We start from the raw sequence: 20,868 nt of genomic DNA on the forward strand, positions 1-20,868 counted from the left end.
TTGCTTGATGACTCCATCCTCCATATAGATGTCAGCATGGAAAGACTGATCATCGTTCACTATCTTCGCTCCTTTGATTAGAAGTCGGTCACTCTGTGAGAAAAAGAGACAAGAAAGTCATACAAAAATGTATTTATTCCCAGTGCCAGCATGCATCTATTTATACCATAATTTGACTGTAATTCAATAGGTATCACATGCTATCAGTTTAAAATACAGAAACACTTTGTCTTGCGCAGTATGAACAATAAAACAAAAATGCATGTGCGTATTTCACAGTAACATTTTTAAAGGCCAAATAGCCAATGCCACTAAATATATATATAATATATATATATATATATATATAATAAAACATATATGTGACCCTGGACCACAAAACCAGTCTTAAGTTCTTAAGTCGCTGGGGTATATTTGTAGCAATAGCCAAAAATACATTGTATGGGTCAAAATTATAGATTTTTTCTTTTATGCCAAAAATAATTAGGAAATTAAGTAAAGATCATGTTTCATGAAGATTTTTTGTAAAATTCCTACTGTAAATATATCAAAATGTAATTTTTGATTAGTAATATGCATTGTTAGAAACTTAATTTGGACAACTTTAAAGGTGATTTTCTCAGTATTTTGATTTTTTTGCACCCTCAGATTCCAGATTTTCAAACAGATGTATCTTGGCCAAATATTGTCCTATCATAACAAGCCATACATCAATAGAAAGCTTATTTATTGAGCTGTATACATCTCAGTTTTGTAAAATTTAACCTTATGACTGGTTTTGTGGTCCAGGGTCACAAATATATATATATACCAAACATCTTGTAATATGTGTATGTTGACATAAAAAAAAAATCACCACTGTTGTTGACATTAAAGTGATCCGATTTGATAATTGTCTTTGCATGACAAGGTCAGTGTAGTAAACAACCAAATGAGATGCAACTGTAGATTCAGGACACGCACAGTCAGAGTCCTGTTATAAACTACACAGCGCACTAAAACATGACCAGCAAGCACTGGACATCAAGTTCAATCAGAGCTGAAGCATAAAGATCGCTGAGGCACATCAGAGAAACACAATGATTCTTATCATGCTAAATCGATTTTGACACGCCATCATGAGCCCAAACGTCATTTCAGGACACCGCCATCGACTGCAGCCCGCATGCTTCCCTCCTGTTCAGACACGCAGCGCATAGGAGTGCACAAAAACATGGTGCACGTTTAATTTCACATCATTGGAATAAAATAGAATCTGATTTAATGCCGTAGTATTGACACTTTAACCCTAAAATGATAGTGGTGTGGAGGACATGAAAGGGCAATATCCAAGGGCATGATGGGAATTGTGGGGGGTTTAATAAGATCTCAGTTGCCTTGTGCTCTGTAATTAAAGGGCTGATGGGATAATTGTCATGGAAGTCCTATTCTGTGGCTGTTTGTCTGCTAAAGAGTAGCAATGAAAAGAGAACAAGTGCTGTGGAGAACAAGACTACTGTTGCGAACTACAGATGAAATACCATGATATTAAGACTTAAGTTTACAATTAAGCTGAAGATGCTTTATGATCGAATCTGAATAAACATAATTTACAAAAAACAAGCACACATAAGTCGATATTACCAAAATCATATATCACAATATGGAGTTAATTTCATGCTAACAGTGTGTTTTTGTTTAAAGTAAAGGTTTTACAATAATTTTTACACACCAAAAAAAATTGTGCTTCACTTACTTTTTTCACTAAGTAATTGCTAGTAAATTTCACAAATAATTGCAAGAAAAATGGCAATAATTAAAATTAAATTTTAAAGTAGAAAGTCTGAAATAGTATTTCCTTGTAAAACCTACTCTAATAATCTTTGTTTTATTGAACAATGAATAATCCTTTTTTAAAGTGCAATTCATTTTTACTAAATTTTCATAATACTTAAATGTAACTCTAGACACCAATGTCAATTATGACACGAGAAAATTAAAACTAGCCTAGTTTAATCTAATAAATAATCTAAATAAAAAGTTCTCAGTGAAGACCAATAAATTTACTAAAAAATATTTTTCATATGTGACCCTGGACCACAAAACCAGTCTTAAGTCGCTGGGGTATATTTGTAGCAATAGCCAAAAATACATTGTATGGGTCAAAATGATTGATTTTTCTTTTATGCCAAAAATCATTAGGAAATTATGTAAAAATCTAGCCTGGGTGTCCCCATACTGCCTTGCGCAGCGCGATTTTATTCACGCTTCTAGTCAGTCTGGAAACCATGGACCTAATTTTCACCTAAGATAGGGAACCAATCACAGAACGGGGAGGGAGCAGCAAGACGATGACGCCTTCTATGCGACTCACCGAAGGATCCAGCATGGCAGCAGACGCAAAGTTATCTTTCGTGTCTGTCACTGGACGCGAGCGGCGCGACCCGACGCGACAAATGACATTAGAACGCAAGTTTATTTTGAAAAAAGAGCAACTTTTGGCGTTCGCTCTACATACGTCATCCGGTATAATTGAAACGATTGGCTATGAGCTACGCACAGCGCATTTGATAGACATTCGTATCGCCCAATAAACGGCTCTGGGCATTCGTAAACCACGCCTCAAATACGAGAAAATGAACATGTGGTTCCCAGACCACGAATCATGACGAAGTCATAACGTGGTCTGGTGATAGCCAGGCTAGTAAAAATCATGTTCCATGAAGAATTTTTGTAAAATACCTACTGTAAATATATCAAAATGTAATTTTTGATTAGTTATATGCATTGTTAAGAACTTAATTTGGACAACATTAAAGGTGATTTTCTCAGTATTTTGATTTTTTTGCACCCTCAGATTCCAGATTTTCAAATAGATGTATCTCGGCCAAATATTGTCCTATCCTAACAAACCATACATCAATAGAAAGCTTAATTATTGAACTTTCATATGATGTATACATCTCAGTTTTGTAAAATTTAACCTTATGACTGGTTTTGTGGTCCAGGGTCACATATAGTTTAACTAGAATAAACTAAAAACTAAAATTATTAAATAATAACAAACTAATAATTTTATTTATTAATACAACAAAATTACAAAAAAGTAACTAAAATTTCAATGAAAATATAAAAAATAACATATAGTCCACAAGAGAAAATAATAGTTGAATTTACAGACATGTAATGGTGAAAACTTTTGAACAGAATGAAGATGTGTACATTTTTCTTAATTTGCCTAAATATCTTTTTTTTTTTTTTTTTTTTAGTACTGCTCTTCAGAAACTACAGAAGATACTTACATGTTTTCCAGACGACAAAATAAGTTACATTTACCCAAACCTTCAAATTCCTAAAGTTCTTAATGCATGGTTTTTCCTTCTGAAGCATCAGTGAGTGTTTCAACCTTCTGTAATAGTTGCATATGAGTCCCTCAGTTGTCCTCAGTGTGAAAAGATGGATCTCAAATCATACAGTCATTGTTGGAAAGGGTTCAAATACACAAAAATGCTAAAAAAACAAAGAATTTGTGGGATCTGAAGGATTTTAAAGGACCTAAAGGACTATATACGGCTTGGAAAAGAAACAGTAAACATCCAAATGGAAATCAGGCCTCATTCATCTCCAAAACAAAGCCTTTCTGTTCTCTGCCTTACTATGAAACACACAGTAGCTCCAGACAACATTCATCATCATCACAGCCAGCGCTCGCTCATACTGTTAGCGGAAAAACATCTCGCAAACATCCAAACCATCTTAGCTGTGTTAGTCACAGTGGAAAGACTGCAGCTCTGGAGCTCGAGCGATCACGTGGGTTATTTGTGATGTTTAGACCGAGCTTGAGATCGATGTCAGAGATCAAGATAAACTCTTTTTATTCAGCCGTGACGGACATGTGCTCTGTATTGTTGTCGGTTGTTCACTCCTCTACACAAATCCATGACTAACGCTGAGTCCAGACAAACGCTGGCTCATTCTGGATGCCGGCATTACGGCCCAAAGGCTCATTAAAACAGACCTGTACATCTGCTTTACCGCTGAGCTTTTGGCTTATGCAGCAGTTCTTTAATGTCTTAATGCATATTCAGGCATACGGACCAATTAGAGGATTAAGGAAGGTACTGTAGGCGACATCTCAAATCTTATAAAATAGATAGTTACCGTCCTGGATGCTAATTATGCCCCCAAATCTGATCTGGATAAGCATCAATAAGCATATTTTGAGTCCAAAATATAACATATCACACATGGCTGATGGTGAACTCTGACGGCAGCTTTCCTATAAAGAATCAAAGCTATGTCAAGGTGAAATAAGTTATTTGCTTTTAATTAGCAAAGTAGATCATTTAGGTACAGGCAGATATTTAGTTAAGTATATCACTTGGTTGATTCTATACTGTCAACTTTCAACCACACAAATGGTAACTATTTAAGGTCTACTGACCATATTTGTGGCACAATTTTAAGGTCGAAAGTTTACACACACCTTGCAGAATCTGTAAAATGTTAATTATTTTACCAAAATAAGAGGGATCATGCAAAATGCATGTTATTTTTTATTTGGTACTGACCTAAATAAGGTATTTCACATTAAAAGATGTTTACATATAGTTGAATTTATAAAAAGGGGTGTCATGAACAGATCCTTCAGGTCCCACAAATTCTTTGGTTTTCCAGCATTTTTGTGTATTTGCACCCTTTTCAACAATGACCGTATGATTTTGAGATACAGTCTTTTCATCTTTTCACACTGAAGACAACTGAGGGACTCATATGCAACGATTACATAAGGTTTAAACACTCTTCAGAAGGAAACACGATGATTTAAAACCCGGGGGTGAAAACTTTTGAACTTTTGACTATCAGGGTAAATTTGACTAATTTTGTCTTCTGAGAAACTTGTTAGTATCTTTAGTAGCTTCTGAAGTGCAGTACTAAAAGAAAAAAAAAAAACATGAAATTTAGGCAAAATAGAAAAATGTACACATCTTTATTCTGTTCAAAAGTTAATGCTTTCCTCAGTGTGAAAAGATGGATCTCAAAATCATATAGTCATTGTTGGAAAGGGTTCAAATACACAAAAATGCTGAAAAAGCCAAGAAGGTTTAACTGTTCAGGACAAATAAGGGAGTCATGAACAACTATTACTAAAAAAAAAAAAACACACAGCTGTGGATCATTCACAACAGTATTAAGAATCAAGTGTAAATTTAAATCATTATTTTCACTTGTGGACTACACGTAAACGTCTTTTCTGTGAAATATCTTATTCAGGTCAGTACAAAATAAACAATAACACTAAATAACAATTTTGTATGATGCCTCTTATTTTGGTAAAATAATTAACATTTTGCAGATTCTAAAAGTTGGATTTAAACGTTTGACCTCAACTGTATGCTGACACCCATCTGAAAGAACAGTCCCACCAAAATAATGATTTAAATAATAAAAAATGCAACAATCCAGTCGTTTTGCATGGAAGAATAACTGTAAGCGCTTGAACACAAAATATGAGCTTCATACAGTAAGTATCTAAATATATAAATCCTCAAGATGCTGGCACCGCTTACTCTCATTGTATTACTCAGACTGCCAAATTTTTTCTATAGTAATCAAAATTACACAACAAACACTGCTGAACTCGTATTGAACCCAGAATATTCCTTTAATCCATTGTAAAGCCTGTGAATGGACTTAATTACGTAATGGCAAAAGGTCCCTCCTCTAGATCAAGCGTTACAGTGTTTGTACTAACTAAACGTTTGTTATGGTGAAACGTATTTCCGACAGCTAAGAGTGCTTAGCTCTGCTCTGTTTGGATTAAAGAGACAAATGCAGTACGTAATAATTGACTTTTCCTCAGCTGCACATGTAGTGTGCACTTCACCAGAGTGTGGGGCTGCTAATGATGTTCTCCAGAGAGTCCATCCATACCAGAACAAACCCCTGTGACCCACTTACAGCGAATCTGGTGCATACTTTTATCCTAAAGACATACACACTAACTCAGGCTACTCCAATTGACAGTCCTAATGGCCCTTGGACAAAAGTGCACTTCCACCCTGCGTGCTTTTCCAAAAGTAATGTGCAATGAGAGCTAAGAGGTCTGTGGTCCAGTAAGTGGGTCAAACATGCTCAGATTCTTGAAGGTATAGTCACATCTAGCAGTATTTCTGTTGCTGACCAGGCTTGTGTTTCACATCTTCACGTGAAATGCGTGCATGTAAATGCATGTAAAAAATGCAATCCAAACACAAAAAATACAAAAATGCACATGCATTCACATGATTTCATAGAGTATTTTGCAGGAATTAGTCCATCCTGCGTTTACTTTGCTGCGGCTTTAAAAAAAAAATAGACATAGTACAGATCTCTTAGTCATGCTACACAAATGTCCACAGACAAATGATTTAATCAGGTCAAAGCTAGTTCACCAATTTCATGTTCTCTGTCCACATTTATGTTTATTTTGAGCTTGAACTGCAAATCCACCTAGAATTTATAGTGTTTTATTAAGTGTATTTCATACTCGTGTGGCTGAAGTGATATACAGTATTTTGAATAATAAGAATTATACTTAATACACATAGTCATTGTGTTTGAAAACTTAAGTGTCCAATTTATAATTTAACTGTCCCAAAAATTACAATTCGCTGAAAATGTCCTCACCCTCAGGCCATCCGAGATGTAGATTAATTTGTTTCTTCATTAGATTTAGAGAAATGACGCATTATATCACTTGCGCACCAATGCATGTGAATGGGTGCCATCAGAATGAGAGTCCAAACAGCTAATAAAAACATTGCAATAATCCACAAGTAATCCACACCACTTTAGTCCATCAGTTAACATCTTGTGAAGTTAAAAGCTGTGTGTTTGAAAGAAATAAATCCATCATTATGACGTTGACTTTAAACCATTGCTTCTAGCTAAGTCCATATTCTATAATATTGGTTTCTCCAGTGAAAAAGTCAAAAAACAAAAGTCCAAAACAGTTCTTAACAAATATGTTGGTGGATTTTTATGTGAGAGGACACCAGGCGATGGACTTTCCCACTGAAGGAAGTGGGAAAGTATGGACTTTTAGTCAAAAGCGATGGTTTAAATCAGTGGTTCCCAACCTGTGGGCCGCGCCCCACCAGGGGGCCTCAGTGATCCTCCAGGGGGGCCGCGAGATATCTTAAAATTAGTTTAAATATTATCCTATAATTGTTTAATTTAATTATATTACATCTAAATAAAGAACGATCAAAGCACAGCCGCTCTCGTGTTCTGTGATTGATTGCTTCGGACTCGATGCACTGTTAAAAACAGACTGAGTGGCGGCTCAAAACTTCCAACCGCTGCACATATAGCAGTGTTTCCCCTACCATTACAACGGCACCCCCCTCCCCCCGCCCCCTTGAACGTCAAGTTCATTTTATTTTCGATATAGCGCCAGATCACAATAGAATGACAGATGGACGTAGCTGTGTATCAAAGGTAAAAAATGATATAAATACTGTTCAGTTTCTCGCAAAAACCGATCATTTCGTGTCTTAGGACATCAATGTATCGTCACGAGTCGCAGAGTGTAATTTGGATTTGTCTGTGCATATTTTTGTTTACTCTTAAAGGTTTGGTGCCCATCCACGTCCATGATAAGGCTGGCAGACTGCACCGGTTTTCGTTAAAAATCTTTGTTTGTGTTTTTCTGAGGAAACAAAGTCACCTACATCTTGGAAGCCCTGGGGGTAAGCAGATAAACATTAAATTTTCATTTTTGGGTGAACTATCCCTTTAAGGTTATCTTTCCTATAGAACAGGTTAGGGATGTTAACCGATGACCGTTTGACCGGTGGTTGACCGTATCAACGTTAACTGGTCAAAGTTGTCAGTAGTCGGTTAAAAAAAAAAGTGCCGGTGCGTCTTTTACGCATTCTGAAGGTGCCTGTTTTATCCATTGGTTTTATCATGTTGCAGTCTATTAGGCCAGGGATTCCCCAACTTTTCAGCTCACGACCCCCAAAATAACCGTGCCAGTGACTCGTGACCCCCACTATCCTCGGAAGTGTTTAAAATATACAAACTTTGCGCGCAACGGCGCACATGGGCCAATAGGCCTATCCAAACATCTGCATATCAACACAAAAGAACACAACGGTCTAACAACTAGGGCTGGTCCGAATACCATTTTTTTGAGCTTCGAAGCTTCGGTGGGAGGGGCTGAACATATTCTTCTCTAAAGGCAGGAATCTCTGTATGTCTTTCTGTTTGCATTTTTATTATGTCGAGAACAGTTCATCCAAACGATTTTTGCTGTGGACCCGAGGGAGTGCAGTGTTGCATTTTGGTGCAATATGGACACACCACACGTTCAGAATTAATAAATTGTAATAGAACATTGCTGGATGCGACGCGCCTCACGCAGGCAGAGCTTATATACGCTTCATGAACGGACACCGCGCTAGTGATACAAAACACACAGGTCTGTTAAGTGCAATACTTTTAATAAGGTAGCCTAAAAAATTTTAACAAACAAATCACTCCCAAATCAGAAATTAGCACAGTAATTACTGGCACCGTGAAGGGTAGGCTATTTAAATAAAAGAAGAACGAAAAAAAATGGTGCGGTGTTTATATATAAATAAATTATTCATATCTAAATTATTTATAAATAAATATATATATACATTATATATAACGTTTGTGTATATAAGCCTATATAAAATACACAGCTTATGTATATTATGTTGAAACCCAAAATAAATGAGGCCCAAACATTATTAACAAACGTGCGTGTTTATTTGAGCACTTCAGTCAGTGAACAATCAGCCTACAAAACGCTAAAATAAATCAAATAAATAATACATTTAAATATGAATCTAGCCTAAATAAGAATGTTAAATCGGCTATTTAAGAAACATTCGTTGCAAACATTACTAAAACCTCGCCCGGACCTTCTCCGACAGCTCATCAGATTTACTGTCTCGAGACCGACTGGAACCGGTCTGTTTTCTCTTTCTCTTCCCCACTGCACAGCTGCTGTTTTTAATAGCAAAGTGATTACATTTATTTTCGTTTATTTAGGTTATAAAGTTAATTTAGACATATATTTGGAACACTTTTTATTTGTTAAATTTAAGTTTTTGTTTTTTAAAGTAACGACCAAGTCATCACGATTTCAATTAAAACCCATAGATATAAGCACGCTTTGCAGAACATGGAAGCGCCAGCCAGCGCTATGTGAAACTTCATTTTTGCTCATAAAGGTAAGACTAATATATCATCCGAAACTGTAAAAAAAATAATTTAAATAATTCAAATCGAAAACAAAACTCTTCCAATAGCTATAGGCCTAATGCATATGCATTTAGGTATTAAAGCCGCGTCAATGAGCAAATGGCATCAGGATCGTCAACTTCATCTTTGTGTCAAATACTAGTTTTTTAATAAATAATTCAAATATCTCCCTACTTTTTCCCCGACACATTCATGGTAATTATTTTTGCTGGGGCTTTGCGGTCAACTTTAGCGTGCATTTAAAGCAGAGGCGCAGTTGTCATTATGACAGTCACAGCCCTAGTTTTGCTTAAACCATTTAAGTGGGCCCGACTGTACTTTATAGTGTCTCTCAAATATTACTCAATTTCTCTCTCTCTCTCTCTTTTTTTTTTTTTTGCTGTTTCTGTGTTAGTGGCGCAGCAGTCTGATCTTCTTCATTCATATTTAAGCGCAAATGAGAACCGTTTTGCGGGGGATGCAAGGTGTATGGAAAAAAAAAAAACGAATATTGAATCTCAAAATTTAAAATCGAATGCCAACCCACCGAACGAATATTCGATTTGAATATTCTGGTCCAGTCCTACTAACAACCAATTTTTTAAATAGTAATTTACTCGTTTGTTTAATTTCAACAAAAATAATATACTAGGGGATTTTTAAAAAAGTGACGTGAGTGGCAGTGTGTGTGTGTGTGTGTGTGTGTGCGGGAGGCAGAGCGGCAGAGAGATGCGACAGAGTTGCGAAATTGCAGGCGCGGCTCGAAATGGCTGTTATTTCAAATAGCGTACCATATTTTAAACTAATCGGTTAACCGGTTTCAACCGGCTAATGAGGCTCGGTGGTCGGTCAAGAATTTTTTTAGTTTTCGCCATCCCTAGAACAGGTCTATACCTTGTTCTTTTATTAAACAAACTAAATAGCCTTATGTTATCTTATTTACATGATGACGGCATGTCATTTCTGTCTCTAAACGGTCGCACGTTTACAATGTCTCCTCCGGGAAAACACGGACTGGATCGCAGACTTCATTCATAAAAACGGAATTTACTATAGCGCGGAATGCCACGGAATTCGTCGATTTTTTTGGAAGAATAAATCAAAAGTTGGTCTGTCTCTTAATTCGAATTGTGATATGGACTAGTGTCTGTGAAAACTGAAACGCAAAAAGGCATTCTCAATATGAATCCCGTTTGCCTCTATGTATGCATTGCGGAGACGCGTTGCTCACTGAAGTGACGCTCCCAGTAATGTTTGGCCTTTGTATCTCACATGAACAGATAAACTCAATCTCCAAAGCTGCTGTGAGTGTCACTTCTTGTCAATTTTACGGTTTCATTTGAGAAAACTAGCATCATATCAAACTGTATGCACACAGAAACTTAACGGCAACCTTTTAAAAATAAAAGTACAGTTTAACATGTAACAGAACTATATTAATCTTTTGTACAGTATAATGTAGGTGTTTATATATTCCTATTTTAAATAATTTACATAAAACAATTTATATGAAAAACAAGATTAATTCAGATCAATTAACCACTTAATCGTAGAAAAAAATACTACTATTATTAAAACTTTTTAACTGAATATAATTTTAAAGTAAACCTCTGTTTGTTTGCCAGATTGTAGGGCTCTATTTTGAAATAGAGTTTTGGACCGGCGCACCCATGTTTTTTAAACATGCAGTGGAAGAATAATAAGGCAAAACAAATTTTTACTTTTTACAGCAGAAGTACAGTATAAGAGGACATGTCAGGATAGGGGGCCTGCAAAATTGACCAGAGAAAGAGGGGGCCCGGAGTAAAAAAAGGTTGGGAACCACTGATTTAAATAAAAAAAATGTCTTAATTATGGATTTGTTTCTTACAAAGTCCATGGCGTTAGAACTGGTACACCATTGTCACTTGCGAAATCAAAATGACGACACTGTGGGTGGAAACAATAACATGTAATAACAATAACAATAACATGCATTTTGTATGATCCCTCTTATTTTGGTCAAATAATTAACATTTTGCACATTATAAAAATGGGATTTAAACTTTTGACCTCAACTGTATGCTGAAACCCATCTGAAAGAGGAGTTCCACCAAAATAATGATTTAGATAACTTTAAAAAAGCAACAATCCACATGTTTTGCATGGAAGAAAAACCCAAGTGCTTTAACACAAAATTGTATTACTCATTGTATTACTCAGACTACGAAACAGTTGAAATATTTTTTCTATAGTAATCAACTATAGCAGATTAAGCGGAGGTAATATTATAATAAGATCCACTTTCTATGTTAGAGGAGAGCAAAATCTGAGCAACTCATTTTTTCACAAGCTTGCAGAGAAAAGCTTACCAAAAAAAGTACAGAGTTCACGTTTTCTGGGTTGGTAGATGCACTTGGGACCCCATTATAGCACTTCAACATGGAAAAGTCAGATTTCCATCATATGTCACCTTTAAAACATCTGAGCTTGCTGTATTCCCAAACATGAGCTCAACTGCTCTGCACTAGCTGGAAATGGTGAGTCTTTTTGCGCCAGAGGGTTAATCGTGAGTTCAGCTTCAAATCAAAATAACATTTTTGAGTTCTGAACTAGCAATCAGCGTAATCTACAGGGTCAATGTGCTGTCGAAGATGAAAGATTATCTTCATCGTGACAACTGAGGCTGTATGAACGGTGCAGCTTTAACAAAATGGATGTCAAATTACAGCGAGCAGTTTGTCGACACCTGCCAACAATCAAAACCACATTAGGTGTCAAAACAAAGTCTATTGGCACCGAAATAGTTCTCAGGAAGACATATCATTACATGCTATTATTCTGCAATTTCCTTCAGTGATTTTTCTAACCACACTTTTGAAGCACACACTAACAGCATTGCTATGCTTACATGTGATGAAGTAGCAGATCATTTTAGTCATTTACAATAAAGGAGATTTCTATTTCTCATGTTTGAATAGACAGCAAATTGTTAAAAGGCATAGTTCACCCAAAAATAAAAATTCTGTCATTAAAGGATAACTGTTGCCAAAATGCAACCTGGGGTGTTTTTTTTACTGTAAACGAGACAAACTTATATCTAAAAGCATAATTACGACAAACGAGCCGTTTTTGAGATTGACCGTGATTTAGTTTTGTGGTCAGTGGCCGGTGAATGGGAGTACTAGGGGCATAGTTTTGAGCGCATCAAAATCCATATTTTTACAACACTAAGAAGGCTCGACACATTGAGAACATTGTTCGTGTACACAGAGTTTACTAAAAAGAACGTTTTTGAACAACTCACTTTCACTGTTTGAGTCTTGCCAGTCAAGATGTGTCGATCTCCGAATGCGACGTAATACTGAGGAGAGTAAAGATGGATAGCTCCTAAAGCATATTTCCATATAAATGCACGGCTAATTCGTTGTTTTGTCGCAAGTGAAAAACAATATTAACCTTCTAGTTGTAAAAAGAGCCTCATATAAGAAACATTAATATATAAGAATCTCACATTCGGAGATCGATACCTCTTGACTGGCAAGACGGGTGCGAGCGGAGACTCAAACAGTGAAAGTGAGTTGTTCAAAAACGTTCTTTTTAGTAAACTCTGTGTACACAAACAATGTTCTCAATGCTGGAGTTCATGTGTAGAGACCCAGGCGATACTTCGAGCAAAGTTTCATGGTGTGTCGAGCCTTCTTAGTGTTGTAAAAATATGGATTTTAATGCGCTCAAAACTATGCCCCTAGTTCTACCAGAAAGACTCGGGAGAATTTATACTATACCGATTACATTTATGTAGAAGCTCAGCAAGCAATCCGGTTCTTTGGCGTAGGCCCCGTTCGTAACTCGCATTCCGAGGGTACGGAAACAGTGAGTCCCGCCTGAAGACGAAGGCGGGGGCGCTGCTAACCCCCCGCGGAGTCAGGAAAGGGGCCAACTGGTGATGGTGGGGATTGAGGAAGACAATCTGAAGTCTTCGCGAAGGAGGGGATAGCCTGATTGATGGATGTGGTAAATAGAGGGATGACCCAGCTTGGTGGAATAGAGGAGTTGGAGGAGAGATTCCATCTTGGTGGAGGTGGGGAGGATGGAGGTGCTGGAGCGACAGCATCTGCGAACTCAGACATGGTAAGCGCTACCCTTTAAAGCTACAGTAATGATATTATTGGAAGATGAGGAGGTAATTAGTGACGCGAACGATTGAGTCTTCCTGCCAGAACTTGCGCTAGCTTCATTTCTACCATTCACCGGCCACTGACCACAAAACGAAATCACGGTCAATGTCAAAAACGGCTCGTTTGTCGTAATTATGCTTTTAGATATAAGTTTGTCTCGTTTACAGTAAAAAAAACAGCCCAGGTTGCATTTTGGACAACAGTTATCCTTTAATTACTCACTCTCATGTCGTTCCAAACCCGTAAGACCTTGGTTCATCTTCAGAACACAAATTAAGGTATTTTTTTATAGAATCTGAGAGCTTTTTGACCTTGCATAGACAGCAATGCAACTACTAGAGAAAAAAAATGTTGAATAAAGTTCTTATTTCTGTTTTCTTTGTGCACAAAATATTCTTGTATTCTTGTAGCTTTGTAAAATTACGGCTGAAACCACTGATGTCCTTACTACCTTTCTGGGCCTTGAACGGCTATGCAGGGTCAGAAAGCTCTCAGATTTCATCAAAAATATCTTCATTTGTGTAGATGAATGAAGGTCTTACAGGTTTGGAACGACATGTGAGTAATCAATGACAAATTTTTCATTTTTGGGTGAACTATCCCTTTACGTTTCCTGTTTCTGAGAAAATCTCACATTCGTTCTTGGGTTTTCAGAGATCTCCTTAAAATCCCAGACTTTGCTTAGATTTAACAAGAGGTCTGCATTTAAAGATCAAAGATCTCAATATAAATGCAAACATGCTTCATCAAATTCTTGGACCAAATGATCCAAAAGATTCAAATTTCCAACTTACTGCATGCCAACAATGTACTATTTTCTATTAATTTTATTCTTTTTTTGTGCTATTTTTTGTGTTGTTTTTCAGTACAAATAACTAAACATTCATAAATCAAAATAAATTTATTTAAGAATCATTATGGCTTGTCTTGTTTGCTGAAAAAATAATACAAATTTCAAATATCTGTCAGCGTTGTTTTCCATTTGAATTACGTTTATTTTTATTACCTTACTGACAGATATTTGATATTTTTTAAGCAAATTTAATTTTGAATATTTTGTTCAGAAAACATAACTTGATATCTTTAGTTGCTTTTTGCTTCTCAAGTGTGACCCTAGACCACAAACCCAGTCTTAAGCAGCACGGGTGTATTTGTAGCAATAGCCAAAAATACACTGTATGTGTCAAAATTATCGATTTTACTAGGATATTAAGTAAAGATCATGTTCCAAGATATTTTGTAAATTTCCTACCATAAATATATCAAAACTTAATTTTTGATTAGTGATATGCATTGCTAAGAAAGGTGATTTACTCAATATTTAGATTTTTTTGCACCCTCAGATTCCAGATTTTCAAATAGTTGTATCTCAATGGAAAGCTTATTTATTCAGCTTTCAGATGATGTGTAAATCTCACTTTCAAAAAACTGACCCTTTTGACTGGTTTTGTGGTCCAGGTCACAAATAAATGCATTTCGATTTAAGAATATTTAGGTATATGTACTGCAAAGCAAGACAAAAATACTGTAATTACATAAATGAAAACTTCTGAGAAGTTCTGAGCCATGAGAGAGCAATAAATGTTTCACAGCATTGATCGTGATGGTTTACTGACACACATCTCAGTTTTTTAAGGTGAGTTTCACTGCCATCACTAATTCACACAGGGGTCAAAGGGAACGAACAGCTGCACTTTTATCAAATCAATGAGAGCCTGAGTTAACAGTAAAAAACCGGCAAACCTCTCAGCCGTTCAATACGCTGCGGACGATGAAGTCAGGCGAAGCAGAACATTGTCTGGGCTGCGGGATTGTGATTGCAGCGGAAAACATGGCTAGAAAGTGGGCCATGGGGGTGCATGTGTGTGTTTGAGAGAGAAAGGATCGAGTGCTCAGGTCATGTCTGTCACGAGGGGTGGCATCGTGACACTGTCAGACAATACTAGAGTGAGAAAGAAAGAGACAGACTAATGCTCAGATATTAAAAAGGAAATCCCATTTCCACTTAACCCTATAAAGCCAACTGTATCATATTTCATACATAAATTTCTAAGGCCTCTAAATGATCAACATGACAAAAATTTTCAATGCAGCTTCAAAGGGCTCTACACGATCCCAGCCGAAGAATAAGGGTCTTATCTAGCAAAACGATTAGTCATTTTTTAATAAAATACAAATTTATATACTTTTGAACCACATGTTGGAGGAAAAAATTAGATTTTTCTCTCTACCCTACCTTTTTTAACCAAAGTACACAGACAAAGAAGTAACCGTGCATGACTCTTTCAATATGATTAAGTAATATGTAAAGTCATGCATCTTCGTGCAGAGCTAGAAGAAAGAAAGACATGAACCTCTTGGATGATGGGAGTGAGTGAGTAAATTATGCCACATTCGCTTTTGACAATTTCCAAACATGAATGCAAATATACAACAGCATTTTAGTGCCATGTTAAAAAAAAATCTAAGATTACAAGAATAAAGTCGTAATATTGTGAGAATAAAGTCGAAAGGTGTTGAGAATAAAGTTGAAATATTATGAGAATAAAGTCAATATATTTCAAGAATGAAGTCAAAATTACGAGATTAAAGTCCAGATATTTTGACAATAAAGTCAGAATTATGAGAAAAAAGTTGAAATGTTTCGAAAACAAAGTCAAATTTACGAGAATGTTGTCAAAGTGTTTTAAGAATAAGTTGAAATGTTTCAAGAATAAAGTAAAATATTTAGACAATAAAGTCAAAATTACGAGAATTAATTCATAGCAAATACAAGATTAAATTATTAATATATTAAGAGTATATTCTCACATGATTGGGAGCACCAGGAAATATTCCAAAGTCTCAGCTTTCAAAATCTGTCAGTTTATAGTGAAATACAAACAATAAGTCTTTTACAATAATGTTTTTTATGCTCTCTAATGTGGCGTGACAGATTACATTTTGACTTTATTCTCAACACATTTCAACTTTATTCTCAAAATATTTCGTTTTTAAACTCGACACATTTCGACTTCATTCTCACAATACTGTATTTCGATACCCTGGAAATCCAGAGGTCTCGCGAGAGCACAATTTGAATTGTCTCTGCAAGACACTCTGGCATCGAGCAATGATGCAGGTTACTGTATTCCGTAAGCAGTTCTGGGAACCAATCAAATCGGTGTATCTGATGTAGGCGGGCCAGAGGCGAGCTAAGCTGATGACGACAGCGCTGCGACGTCCGGAGTCATTTAGTAAACATTGAAAGATGGCTACAGATGAACACCAGTTGTTTGAAACGGCTTTGGCCGCTACAATGAACGAGTTAGACTTGGCTTTTCATATAAAAGAGGAACAGAAAACCGGACTTGAATCGTTCCTTTGCAAGAAGGACGTTTTTGCTGTTTTGCCGACTGGATACGGCAAGAGTTTTATCTATCAGTTCTGCTTGTGATCGGTCGTGGCGTTATCCAAATGCGTGCAGTGAGAGTTTTAAATGCATGCTTGGTGCCGCCCCTCGAGTTAGGCCCTTTTCATTGCTCCATCTGCAATGGATTTTTTCCAGGCTAGTATTTCGACTTTATTCCCGAAACATTTCAACTTTAATCTCAACACATTTCGACTTCCATTCTCAAAATATTTCGACTTTATTCTCAAAATATTACGACTTTAATCTCAACATATTTCAACATTATTCTTGAAACATTTCTACTTTATTCTCACAATATTTCGACTTTATTCTCACAATATTACGACTTTTGTCTCAACATATTTCGACATTATTCTTGAAACATTTCTACTTTATTCTCACAATATTTCGACTTTATTCTCAAAACATTTCAACTTTATTCTCAAAATATTAAGACTTTATTCTCGACACATTTCGACTTTATTCTTGAAACATTTTGACTTTATTCTCATAATATTTCGACTTTATTCTTGAAACATTTTGACTTTATTCTCATAATATTTCGACTTTATTCTTGAAACATTTTGACTTTATTCTCGTAATATTTCGACTTTATTCTCACAATATTTTGACTTTATTCTTAACACATTTGACTGTATTCTCGAAACATTTCGACTTTATTCTCAAAACAATTTAACTTTATTCTCACAATATTTTGACTTTATTCTTAACACATTTGACTGTATTCTCGAAACATTTCGACTTTAATCTCAACACATTTCGACTTCCATTCTCACAATATTTCGACTTTATTCTCAAAATATTATGACTTTAATCTCAACATATTTCAACATTTTTCTTGAAACATTTCTACTTTATTCTCACAATATTTCGACTTTATTCTCAGCACATTTCGACTTTATTCTCACAATATTACGACTTTTATCTCAACATATTTCGACATTATTCTTGAAACATTTCTACTTTATTCTCACAATATTTCGACTTTATTCTCAAAATATTACGACTTTAATCTCAACATATTTCAACATTTTTCTTGAAACATTTCTACTTTATTCTCACAATATTTCGACTTTATTCTCAAAACATTTCAACTTTATTCTCAAAATATTAAGACTTTATTCTTGACACATTTCGACTTTATTCTTGAAACATTTTGACTTTATTCTCGTAATATTTCAACTTTATTCTCACAATATTTTGACTTTATTCTTAACACATTTGACTGTATTCTCGAAACATTTTGACTTTATTCTCAAAATGTTTCAACTTTATTCTCATAATATTACGACTGTATCTCGTAATTGTAGATTTATTTTTTAATGTGGCACTAAAACGCCACCATACAAATAAGATTTTGAACAGTTTACATTTGGGTCTTTTCCTCATATAAGTCTTATGGGTTAGTTATATGATATATTATGGTACTTTCTGTTTATGTTGAAGCTCCACAAACAATGTTACTAAGAAAGGTCCTTATATTTTTAACTGCATGCTGGTTAAGAACAATGAAATGACGTGAACTATTCCTTTAAGTCTTTGAGTGTGCACTACAGTATCGGTGTTTGCCACCCACTGGCAGTCTTATCACCATCCCTTAAGATGGCTGAAGCTTAGCTGACGTCCCAGAGCTAAAGGCAAGATCTAACGGCAAAGGCAGAGTTTTCATCGTTCTCCCTCCTGTCCCAGATCTGCCCGTTCCTACAGGCCTCCGCTAACCGATCAGCACCACCTTTAAAACAATCCTAGAGAATATCGATGCAGCGTACGCTGTCTTTGGACTATAAATGTCACCGGTGGACTGAAGACGTTTTCCAGGCATGTATCACCACATACCATGACACACACTTTACATTCACTGACCTACTTTTCGAAAGAGGATTTTCATTCATTTCCTCTGGAGAGGGTTCTCTGCATTTAGCATGGCTATCAAAGCAGCTCCGGCTCACAGTGGGGGTGGGTGCGGAGGCCATTGTACTGGCAGCTAAACTGGAGCTGCTTTTTACATTAATGAAATGCACTTTTGAAGGTGAATATTGTCTTTGCATGCACAATCATCATTCATTAAAGATATAAGTTGTAAAAAACATTTCTGCTGCTAAATCTGAAACAGGTTCGGGTGGAATAGAGCATAATATTTGGTTTGATTCAATGCAATATTATTTAAGGATGCATGCATGCTTTTTATTAAAATTACATTTTGATGATACTGTTTTCAGTGCATGCAAAACCATAATCGTTAAGTAGCATGCACATATTTGTAACAATAACCAACAATACACTGAATGGGTCAAATATTTTTCTTTTTTTGCCATAAATCACTAGGATATTAAGTAAAGATCATGTTCCATAAATATATTTTGTACATTTCGAACTGTAAATATATCAAAACTTATTTTTTGATTAGTAATATGCGTTAAGAATGTCATTTCGACAACTTTAAAGGCGATTTTCTTAATATTTAGATTTTTTAGGAACCCTCAGATTCCAGATTTGCAAATATTGTCTTATCCTAACAAACCAAACATCACTGAAAAGCTTATTTATTCAGCTTTCAGATGATGTACAAATCTCAATTTCAAAAAAATTGACCCTTGTGACTGGTTTTGTGGTCCAGGGTCAGAATTTTGAAAAGATTTCGAAAGAACTGCAATGATGCATTGCTTCTTATTCATTTGGACATCAGATACATATCTTCTAAGACTAGCTCGAAATCACTAGAGGTAATATATCTTGCAAAAATAGATATGATTTTTCTGTTTAAGACTATGCATTATGGTATATACCAAGAATCTTAAAAAAATGCATGCATGTTTAACAGATTTCTGTTAACCGAAAATGAAACACAGTTACAGTGTGTGTTTCCAGTGCATGCAAAACCATAATTCAGAAGGATTTCCAAGGAATTGCAAAGATGCATTGCTTCATATTCACTGGAGATCAGATAAGAATGCCTAAGAATTGTTTATTTTATTTAAGTTTATCCTAGAAATTTAAAATAGTGCATGCATGTTTAATAGATTTCTGTTACCCGAAAATGAAACACACTTACAGTGTGTGTTTCCAATGCATGCAAAACCATAATTCACAAGAATTTCCAAGGAATTGCAATGCAAAGATGCATTGCACTGTGTAAAACAGTGCATGCATGTTTAACAGCTTTTGATACAGCTGTTTTTAAATGATAGAAAATGCATGTACATGCAAACCACCAGTGACAAAGATGCATTAGAATTGAATGCAATAAATTATAATTTTGTACTTAAAGTAGTACTGTGGCAGGTTAAGGTTAAGGCCAACAATTATGCATTATATTATGTTTAAATGAGGCCTTGGTGGCTTTCCACAAGCTAACAAATGAATCCAGTGTCACCTATAGAGCTCCAATGGGTGACCCAGAAAGAAACACATCTGAAAGTGGGCCTGAGCACATCATACATAGAAACCAGAGGTGACAGTAATCCAACATCTGATGGAATGGTGTTGACATAACTGGACCACTATAAAACCACAAAACCGAGCTGATAATTTCAGCGTTGAAATGCCATTATATGAATGAACTTCCATTTCATCCCCTCATATTCTTAGCGCGCGTTTTTCCATCTTGATTTGTACTCACAGTGATGCGAGGGATGTTCTTCTTGCCCTGGTATCCGGACATCTCTGCGCTGATGGCTGTAATGGTTCCCGATGCGCGTTTGGAGAAGCGACGCCCCGCAGCTCAATGACACCCGCCGCCGTCGGCACAAAACAACCCGGACGCGATGGAGGAAGGTTTCCAGACAATCCTGAGGAGATTCTGAAGGTGAATGATGAAAGTTTCCCCGTGTGTTTCAGGTGACGGGCTCTTCTCTCTTGTTCCGGCGCAGCGGCAGGACGCTCCAGACAGACACTGATGGAGATTTACACGGCCAAAGCCACCGTGCATGCGCAACACCCCACCCTGATCCACACAAACGCGCGCGCACACGCACACACACCTTCATACGTGCAGGACGAGATTTATTAGATGTTAGGGAAACAATTATATTTTTATAGGTTTGTGTTATCTATGTA

The 20,868-nt window shown here is 36.1% G+C and overlaps 1 protein-coding gene across 1 annotated transcript in view; it reads right to left on the bottom strand.

Moving 5' to 3' along the window:
• The window catches only part of LOC141287757 (dihydropyrimidinase-related protein 2-like), a 55,270-nt gene extending 34,513 nt beyond the window's left edge, over window positions 1–20,757 (bottom strand). The window contains exons 1-2 of the mRNA XM_073819889.1: window positions 20,432–20,757; window positions 5–93 (exon numbers count right to left, since the gene is read on the bottom strand). Coding sequence (XP_073675990.1) covers window positions 5–93; window positions 20,432–20,473 — 131 coding nt within the window. The 5' untranslated portion in view covers window positions 20,474–20,757. The remainder of the gene's footprint in view (window positions 1–4; window positions 94–20,431) is intronic.
• Between the last annotated feature and the right edge of the window lie 111 nt (window positions 20,758–20,868).

Source organism: Garra rufa, chromosome 15 (assembly GCF_049309525.1).
Source record: "Garra rufa chromosome 15, GarRuf1.0, whole genome shotgun sequence".
Classification (NCBI taxonomy): Eukaryota; Metazoa; Chordata; class Actinopteri; order Cypriniformes; family Cyprinidae; genus Garra; species Garra rufa.